The following is a 10,404-nucleotide window of genomic DNA, read 5'->3' on the forward strand; positions in this document are numbered from 1 at the left end:
AATTATAGAGTATGAAACTTTAAAAAAATATTTCTTTTTATTTTAAGCGTGTGTGCATGCGTGCACATGTGCAGGTACCCCAGAGGCCAGAAGAGGGCAGCGTTCTCACTGGAACGTGAGTTCCAGGTAGTTTAGAGCTGCTTGGCATGGGTGCTGGGAAGAGAGTCAGATCCCCTGCAAGGAACAGCGAGGAATCTTAACCACTGTGTTGGCTCTCTAGCCCTCTGGATTGTCACCTTCTGGGGCTGACTTTTTAACATTGCTTGGTACTTTTGAGAGACATTCAAGTTGCTGGCTTCATCAAGAATTGTTCCTTTTTACTGACTTTGACTACTCACTTACTAGAGGAGGTTTGCACTGTTTCCAGTCTGGGGTGATGATAAGGTTCAGATGGGATGAGTAATTTTGCTCCTGATAAATCATTCATTTCTTTCTTCTTCCACCCAACAAGAAATTAGATTACACTCAATCAAAAAGAAATTCTGATTATGACTTACCTCCAGGACAGCAATTATATTTCCTTCCCTTGGCAAATAGAATTTGTCTGTCGCACAAGGGCTTAAGCCACTGGTGATGCTTGCTAAGGCTGCAGGAAAGGCAATAGCAGCAATTAGATGCAATTATAGACATAGCACGTCCCAGAACGGAGCCTGGAGAGAGACTAGGCCAGGTAATAGAATCAGCTGGTTGGGTGGTGTAGACTCCTAGTCCCTGCTGCTTTAGCACACTCTGCATAAAGAAAACTTCTGGATCTGTTTTTGTGTTAGCTTTAACTTTTTATCTTCATTGGCCAATTGGTACAATGTTCTTTTTGTTCTTATATAAATGTGTGCAGTGCAGTAGGGCTGTGGGCTGAGTGCTACTCAGGGGTGCTAAGATGCTCTCCATATTACTGCCAAGGTGCAAAGACGTTTCTGGCTAGACCAGGCATGATATTACATTTTGAAATATGATTTACATCCTGCTGGTAGATTTTGTAAGCTCATACCTCTCATAGGCAAACACTGTGCTATTACATTTCTGCTCTTGAAAAATAAAACCATACACCTTTTTTTTTTCCAGTATTACTTCACTGTTCTTTTCGGGCATGAAGGTCAGAAGCCACTGGAGCTGCGCTGTGAGGAGGAGCAGGCCGGGAAAGAGTGGATGGAAGCCATTCACCAAGCCAGGTGGGGGGCATGTCTCGTTTTGGGTGGGGCTCATTACGGCTGCCAATACTTTTGGAAGATTTTGTCATTGTAAGATGGTATCACCTTAGTCCCTTCCTGTTCGTGTGTGAGGTGATTGTCTGCCCTTTTCATGGCTGTGTGCCAGTTAAAGATAAACATAGCAGACATGAACACTAACAGTTACTGGTAGTGGACACGGATTTCTTCCTACACACTATGTACTTACTAAGTGCTTCTCAATTAGGGAATTTATTAAATGTATGACTACCCTTCCCAGCAGTCTGCTACAGGGGGTTTACACTTACTTCCTCTTCTGCATGTAAGGAAATAGAGGCCTGGAAGATTAGTGCACTTGCTTAACTTCCTACAACTCGGCGTGGCAGAGCTAGATACCCACACAGTGGAGTCGACCTTTGCAACATCTATCCCCCACCGCCCACCCCCATGCAGTCCCATTGTTGAATGGTAGTAACAAACTCAACCTGGGTCAATCAGAAAGATGTGGTTTATTTTTCCCTAAGTACTACCAGGACTGTAAACCTCTCCTCCTTGTCTGTTAGACAGGAATGAGAAATCTGAAGGGAGGGGTGAGGCAGACAGGCTTTTTGTATCTCCCTTCAAGTCCAGTTCCTTTGCTCCTGTGTGTGCTTGCTACTTCTTGTCCATCTTCTCCTCAGCTAGGGATGCTATCTTGTCACAGTTTCTATTGATGTGATAACCACCATAACTTAAACAATGTGGGGAGGGAAGGGTTTATTTATTTCATCTTCTAGCTCAAGTCCATCCTCTGGGGAAGTCATGGCAGGAACTTAAGGCAGGAATGTGGAGGCAGGAGCTGAGGCAGAGGCCATGGAGGAGTGTTGCTTAATGCCTTGCTCTCCATGGCTTGCCTGGCCTGCTTTCTTATCATGCCCAGGACCAGCACAGAAGTAGCACTGCCCAGAGTGACTTGGGCCCTCATACATCATCCGTCAACCAAGAAACTGCACTGCAGACTTGCTTACAGGTCAAGCCTATGGGGGCGTTTTCTCAACGGAACTCTCCTCTTCTCCAATGACCCTACCTTGTGGCAAGTTGACATAAAACTAGCCAGCACAGATGCATCATTTTGCCTGCATGTTTCTCACCTTTCTGGTCATGGAGCATTTTCTTTATGTGCATCTGACAGTACCCCTCTCCTGTGTGTTGTCCGTCTCTCTGCCACTTCCCCTGAGACTCTGGGACAGCTCATCCCTCTTCAGTCCCTACTCCAAACCGCTGCTGCACCTGCATGGTACTGCATGCAGATACTCAGCAACTTAAGGAATCTTCTGTGTGGTTTCTACTTCCTGTGTGTACCTTAAGACTCAAGAGAAGGACCTGGGCACAATCATTCGAAAATGAAATGCATTTGCTAATTGTGCAACAGGTGATCAGGAATGACTTCCAGGTTGGTTAATAGAAAAAAGAAAGCACCAGTCCCCAGTGATTTCTCTCTTCTCTTTGAATCCTTGACACAGTCATTCTGAAAACCTCCTTGTCTTTGGAAGGATAACTCTATGATGCTAAGCACTTTGCACACCTACCTTTTATGTTATTTGCAGGAGCTCAGTCAGGTATCACCAGCCCCATTTGATAAATGAGAAAACAGAAATTCATGCAGATTTGGCAAGATCCAACACCAGGTTGTTAATCTGCAGAACCACACGGGTCTCCCAGACCTCACAATGCTAAACCAGGGCTCCATATTGTCCTCCTCTTCCTTCCCTTCTTTCTCGGCTCAGCTTTTCTTCTATTTCTTTCTCTCTTCAGAGATGGAAGCAGAATAATGGGAGGTCAGGGTTGAAAGCAAAAGGTATCAATTGCGGATTATCTTAATTCTTTTTATTTCCTTTCTAAGTAGCAGTTGGCAACAAATGCTAGTTCCCAGGGGGAAGCTCTGTGAAGTGGGAGACAGGCACGCTGCTCTGTGCTCTGGTGCCTGCTGCCTGTGTTCCTGAATGACTTAAGAAGGTCAGGTCTTCAAAGACAAAAGATGCATCAAGTTGGCAAGGTAGAGCCCTGGGGCCATTTGCAGTCACAATCTTTGTAGCTGTGTCTGTTCTTTTCTACCTGAGCATTTAAAAGAAGTATGTAATTTAAAACATGTGTATTTGACCATACTTTTTATCCCAGAAGAGTAGGAAATATTAATAACATGAATGGCTTTACAGTTGCCAAGAGAATATTTTGGTGAATTGGGTGCAGTGTGAATTGCTTTAAAGATGCATGGATTTCAGAGGAGAGATGTTTGTTTGTTTCACTATGACATGATAAGATTTTGTCATACGTGTGGGTGCAGTCAGTAATTGGCTGTGTTTGAGATAAGATGCAATCTAAGATGTGTGTGATTCTGTCAGGAGATGGACTTGAGAAACCACTTAAGTGGTTTAGGTGGCAGAATGGTAAATATTCTTTTCTCCTCTTAGATTTGAATATCTGCTTAGTGGTTGATCTTTTGTTCCCTTGATGCTTTGATTTTGTTTTTTCTTTTTACTTATTTACTTTGATTTAATGCCTGGGACTAAGTTCTTTGATAACTCCTTTGAATTGGACTGCTTTATACTTGTGTCCTTCTATTTGCCTTTCTGAATTAATTCTAAAATATTTATTCTATAGAATAAACATTATTTTAAAACAAGGAGTAATAATACGAACTCTCTGAAATATGCCTCAACTGACTTTATTCGCCTATAAACAATGTCAGAAAGTTCATGAAGCTGCTTCAGACAAAGATCATTAGCTGCTTTTTCTTGACAGCATACATGAAACACAACTAATGAGTTGGGCTTGGCTGGCTAAACACTTCCCTTTTAGGAGACGACCTGGTGACATTAATTTGGCATTGCTAACAACTTTCAATGAAAAACTTTAAAGCAGTCAGTAGCCAAGTCTTTACTGATTCCTCTTTTCAAAAATCAGAGCTTTGGGTTCCCAGTAACTGTGTGTTAGCACAGACTTGTTCTTTTCCAAGTTAGGAATCCCCCAAGAGACACTAAACAAGACTACTATTTCTCCATCTCCTGCTTTCTAGAATGGCTTCCCCATGAAGCCTAGAAGTTCTGTGTCTACACACCATGGAAGGCACACTGTTCTGTTGGCTCTTGTATCTGAGAAGGCTCCTTACCATGATTTAGAGGATCTTTGGGTTGTTTACTGGGATGTCCAATTGCATATTTCTCTCTCTATGTCTGATCCAGAAAACGATGTCATCAGAATTAACATTTTCAACTTGGAACTTTGACTCAGTCCAGGCATGTTGGTGTTAGAGTTTTGCACACAATTGCTCAATATGGTAATTCTAGAACATTGACACACTTAAAATTTCATCCCACACATGTTATGGCATGGGTATGTGGGAAGATGCTACCAAAACTCAGCCATCTTATTGTTTGTGTAAGTTGAAGCCAGAGCATTTTAATAATAATTAAGTCTATGGTTATTTTATAATTGATTTACCAATTGAGAATGAAACTTAAGTAGGACCAATAACTGATATTGTTTCTTCATTTTCTTAGCCATATATGTCAGACTTGATTGAAGTAGTTGAATAAAAACATTTAGAAATACTGATCTAGTTAATTGTGGATCCTAAAGACTACTTGGCTAATGTGACATCCATTCAGTGTTTTATCTGCTTGGATATTGAGCCTGCAGAACCTGAGGAGTAAGATGTCCTTGGTCTGGAAGAAGACACAATGCACTCTTTCTGAGCTCACTGTGTCCTGGCTTCAGCATAGGAGCCACAGGATCTGTGTAACATGAACGGGGCCTGCTTGTTGGGGGTTTCTGTCCTGCCCGGAACCCCCAGCTGTTTAGCCCCAAAGAAAATCACAGAGATCTCTGTAAGTTATAAAGCTGATTGGTCCATTAGGTCAGGCTACTTATTAGCTCTTGTAGCTTATATTAACTCATTATTCTGATCTATGTTAGCCATGTGGCTCAGCACCTTTTTCAGTGGGGCAGATCACATCCTGCTGCTTTGGTGGTCTGGGCAGGAGTCAGAGGAATCAATTTCCTCCTTCCCAGAATTCTCCTGTTCTCATTGCATCGTTTCTACTTCCTGTCTGATTTTCCCGCCTATACTTCCTGCCTGGCCAATCAGTGTTTATTTAAAACATGATTGACAGAATATAGACAATTCTCCTGCACCAGATCTGGACTACAGCAATCAGGAATAAGGTGGGATAAGGTAGTCCAGAGGTGTGTGAGAATCTATCAGAGGGCTTTGTGGCAATCTGAATGTGGACAATATTAGGCTGAGATGGCATCTAATAGACCTTTTGCCCTCTTGATGTGTTAGTACAAGTTGTGGAGCAGATGTTCATTTGTGGCCAGGAAGGGGAATGAAACGGTGAGGTAGATGACAAGGAAGGTGAACCGGGAGGTTACAGAACGCTCCTGTAAGCTTCTGCCCTGTGTCGTGTAAGAATGAAAGAATGAATAGGCAGGAACAGCTAGAGGAGTAAGGCTTGAAAAGAGATCTGGGTTTAGGTTGAGGTCAGGAGACAGTTGGTGAGACATGGAGATGTTGGGACTGTCATGTTTTGCTGTTGCACCCATCTGTGACTTAGATGTTTGGTGTTGGAGACCATCCCACTGCCTTTGGCTTGTTTTTCAATTTCTTCAAAAGTAGCTCAGCTCAAATCCACACTCCAGTTCTCTTTCTTCCTTTCCATGTGTGTCTCATGCCCGGATGTCGGGTTTGCCTTGAGGAGAGAGTACTGACTGGGGGGAAGGAATTGGCAGACAGGAATCGTCTGTTCAGGAAGTTAGCAGAGGGAGCATGGAGCCTTGATCTGACCCTTGTCTTCCCTAGTGTGATAAGTAGAAAGTCTGTCAATTAAACCTTAACCTTATTTTCAGAGGAGAAAGAGAGCTTTAATCCACTCTTGAGTTTGTTCTTTGTGTCCTTTTGGTGACATGTGTCTTCATATTTGCTCCTCTTTGGCATCTACCCCAAGACTGACCCCATGAGACCAAAGCCACCCTTTCTCTGCTTGCTCTGGTGGACCATGTGCTTCTTTTGATTTAACCACCATGATCTGTGTGGTGCTGTCTCCATGGCAGCAGGCTTAGATGGGAAGGCTTGGTGAAGATCACCAATCTGGTTCATGGCAGGACTAGATTTAAGAACAGGTCAGAGCAATTCCAACACTTAACCAGCAGGATACATTATCTCAATTATATGTAGAAATTCACAAGTGTGCTTCTTTTATGTTGAACTCTCTCTATACCATCTCCTGGGTTCTCAGTGCGGCCATGAATTTGACTGGTGGATTGTTACACATCTCTGCTGCTGTTTATGTCTGGGCAGTTTTCCCAGGTCGAGATATGAATGCTGATTGCCGAGTCCCTCACCCACCTTCCTCCCAGTTTTCCCTGATCTCTATCCTCTGCTTGGCTACCAAAGTGTTCATTCTAAGAACATCTGATCAGGTGAAAGGGCCTCAAAATTTTCTACCGACTTAAGTTATTTTATTCAATTAGCTTATTATCAAAAGTTTAAAAGAATCAAGATTCTAATATGCCAGAAAGGAAGGGTTCATACCATAGTTATCTGTGTTGCTTGAAGGAAAGAAAATGTGCACCGTTTTAACTGATATGTACTGCTTCTTGATCAAATGCTCTGAGCTCTGAAGTGCAATCAGCCAGTCAGCACAATGCTCTGTCCAAGCTGAAACTTTGAAACTTTGTAGACCACACTTCCTCTGTCTTTCCTTTAGAGTAAGGCAGGGCTGGAGTTTTAAAGTGCTGGCTGGTCCCTTGCAGTCTGGCCTACAGAAATTTGTCTCTCAGAATGGAGATCTCAGTGACCTGCACCATCTTCCCTGGCCCCTCCTAGTCCTTCCTGGGAGGACTGATTGACACTTCCCTTGTCTGAGCCTCTGGTGTGACCTCCTGTCTCTCTCAAAGCCACGAAGACATCATTGCTTCGACTTGCTTGTTTGTCTGTTTCTCTCTGTTGGTCTAAATTTCTTCAAAGCAAACCATGCTCTGTTCCTCTCTTGTTCCCTGCTCCTGGCATTGTGCCCAATTGCTTTTCAGAAACATGTGTGCCAACTTAATCCCCCTCACCAAGGAGAACGCTGGAATTATTTTATTTTTTATTATATTGATGTGTAAAAATGGTATCTTAGTGTAATGAGCATTTCCTCGAATATTTGTAAGATTAACTATTTTTTTTGCTACCATTAATCTTTATCTGTGTTTTCTATAGAAATTGTCATTTCATGTCTTTTTCTCATTTTTTCTCTTAATGTTTCTCCATGTTCTATCTGATTTTATGAGTTCTTTGCATGATGAATTTCTTATCTGCTGGTTATATTCATTGTTAATCAGCTGCACCATTTTTCTGTCTTATAGTTATATCTCTGAATCTTTTTGCAAAGCTTTTGAATTACAATCCAATAAAAATATATTACCTCAGAGGGAAATGAATTCAGAACATTATTTTTAATTTAATTGGCTTGTATTTCATATAGTACAAAATCTTTTATCTGAAGTTACACAATTAAGAATAGTCACAAGGCTGCACAGTCTTTACACTAATTCAGAACAGTTTCAACATATAAAAATAAACTGTGTTTACCCTCTACCCTTTCCCCTAGCCAACCAGTAATGGGCTTTATTAATTGATTTTTACAGATCCAACATATAAAAAACAGTTAGTCTCTTACCCTCTACTCTTACCCCTAGCCAACCGTTAGTAATGGGCTTTATTAATGGATTTTTTTTATCTGAACATTTCGTAAAGAAGTAACCATACAAGCCTGGCTTCTGACTTCCTTTCTCAGCATGAAGTTTAGCAAGCCCACCCATGGTGTACTGGTCTAGCAGCACTTCAGATACTTTATTCTTTTTATATCTGGATTGTCCATTCTGCTGTTGTATACACTTTGCTTATTTATCAGTTGATGGATGTGCGAGTTGTTTATGCTTTTTTCCATTGTGAATAATGCTGCTATGAATATCTGTATCCAATATACATTTTTAGTTCTCTTGGACATATACCTACAAACGTACACCATTTGTTAACTGTGACCAACATTTTGAGGAAATACCAAAGTATCCTCCATAGGGACTGTGCCACTTCTTACCAGAAGCAGATGAAGGTTCTTAGTTCTCCAAATCCAAATACTCGTTTCTGTCATTTTGTGCTATGAGTGCATCTAGGAGAAGCTAAGCTACATATTCCATTAGCTCTACATTCTCCTTTAGAGGTATGCCCTAAAACTTTTTCATTTCAGGGTAGTTCACGTGAGCGCCATTGTCTTTCTGCCATGTTTCCTTGATCACTGCTCAGTCTGTTTTCATGTTGAATTGTGCCTTAGAAAGGCTTACTGATAAAACCTTCACTCGGCTCAAAATGAGATATTTACCTAAGGAACTGGGACTGTGCCCTGGATTAGAAGAGGAGGGGTCATCTTTACAGTTATTCCTCTTGTTATCTTCTTAACATCTGAGTAGCCACTGACTGGAAAGAGGATAACCGAGGAGCAAGGATGCTGTCAGAGAGATACTGGTGGGATAATGGTGCCAGGGTCTCAAGCTAAGGTGGTACCTGAGAAGTCCTGATGCCAGTGGAGATACTGATGTGAGAGCCCCGAAGGCTAGTGATGGTGAGTGACCGTGAGGAAAGGGGAGGAGCCGTGAGACAAATCTCCAGACAATTAAGCTCCAGGGAAAGAAGGTGTATTTTGGCTCACTGTCTCAGCTGTTTTAGCTGATGATCCCTTGCCCCTGTTCCCTTGGGGTCCATCAAAGCCACTGTGGGTGGGTGTGTAATGGGACAAAATGGTTCACCTCACAGACACGAGGCAAAACCAAGTGGGGAGAAGACCAGAGTCCCACAGTCCCCATCAAAAGTCCTTTCCCAATGGTGTATTAAAGGTTCCCACCATCTCACAGTAACAGCACTCTGGGGACCAGCCTTCTGTGCAGGAGCCTTTAGGGGACAGTCAAGATCCACTCTGTAACAGAGGCCTGACCATGCCCCCAGAACCAAGAGTTGCAGCCCTGCGGCTTCTGGGCCTGGATTCTTCCTGTTCCTGAAGATATCAAGACCCCTGGGGGTTAGCAATGAGTAGTGATGACCCTGAACAACCTTCCCGAGAAACCTGACCATTCCCCTGGTGTTTGAAGTTGGAAATTTTCTTCCGGGACTTTGCCTAAAACTTCTCATTTTAGGTTTTGTGACAGTTCACTTCATACATACGCCTAGAATTAAAATGAGTAGGATGAGCATCTCACCCACTAGTGACATCTAACGAAGATAACAAACAGTCTGCCCTTCATAAAAATAATGAAGACTGTAATTCCATGCCGCGTCCCTTCTCTGGATCGTCCAGACTTCTTTTGAATGTTCTTTTCCTCCTGTATGGAGTAGTGGTGGTTTGGTTTGGATTATAAATATAGCACATCAATACTTTGTCCTAAGCATGACATATGTTGGTACTCCACAGATGGCTTTCTGGTTTTGCATTTACTATGCTGGCTTATGCAACTGTGCCTTATTTCCTTGGGCAGTGTGAAATCGCCTTCTCCTCCTTCCAGCCTCCTCTTTATTTCTTGTTTCTTTAGATAGGGATTGAATTGGAAAGGGAAGAAAATGAAATAACACATTTGGCATTTTTTTTAAAAGCTTGGACATGGGAAATTTAATCAAGTAAAGTATATGTTGAAAATACTTTAGGAGAGAAACACCAAGAAACACTCAAAATCTTGGGGAAGCCAGGCCTGGAAAGTTGGTCTGGCTGGGAATGATGCCAATTTTCTAGTGGGATTCACATAGAAGGTTTGTGAGATACAGTTGCGGGGTTACCCCCAGTAAGAGTAGAGAAGACAAACGCAGAGCCCCAGTGGCAAAAGTGTCATGAATTAGGAATTACTGTAACAGATGTATATATGTAAAATACATCACATCGATCAACCTTTTCACATCATGGGGACTCTCCTGAATCTGAGCGAAGGCTCACAGGAGAAGCTTGGCTAGTGGGGAACATTTTCCCTGCATCATTGGAGGGGCTGCTCCAGTTGTCCTCACCCCTGCCAGCATGAGCACTCCCTACTGCTATCCTCCCCATGACAACAGCCAAGACGATCTTGTTAAGAAGATCTAATACCAGCTGGGCGGTGGTGGCGCACGCCTTTAATCCCAGCACTCGGGAGGCAGAGGCAGGCGGGTCTCTGTGAGTTCGAGACCAGCCTGGTCTAC

General features: G+C 42.6%; 1 protein-coding gene across 4 annotated transcripts in view; it reads left to right on the top strand.

Annotated features, from left to right (window-relative positions):
* The window catches only part of Rasgrf2 (Ras protein specific guanine nucleotide releasing factor 2), a 226,012-nt gene that overhangs the window by 57,303 nt on the left and 158,305 nt on the right, over positions 1-10,404 (top strand). For all 4 annotated transcript variants that reach the window (XM_013349696.2, XM_026783773.1, XM_026783775.1 and 1 more), the window contains exon 2: positions 1,063-1,169. In XM_013349696.2, coding sequence (XP_013205150.1) covers positions 1,063-1,169 — 107 coding nt within the window. The remainder of the gene's footprint in view (positions 1-1,062; positions 1,170-10,404) is intronic.

Source organism: Microtus ochrogaster, chromosome 19 (genome assembly GCF_000317375.1).
Source record: "Microtus ochrogaster isolate Prairie Vole_2 chromosome 19, MicOch1.0, whole genome shotgun sequence".
Classification (NCBI taxonomy): domain Eukaryota; kingdom Metazoa; phylum Chordata; class Mammalia; order Rodentia; family Cricetidae; genus Microtus; species Microtus ochrogaster.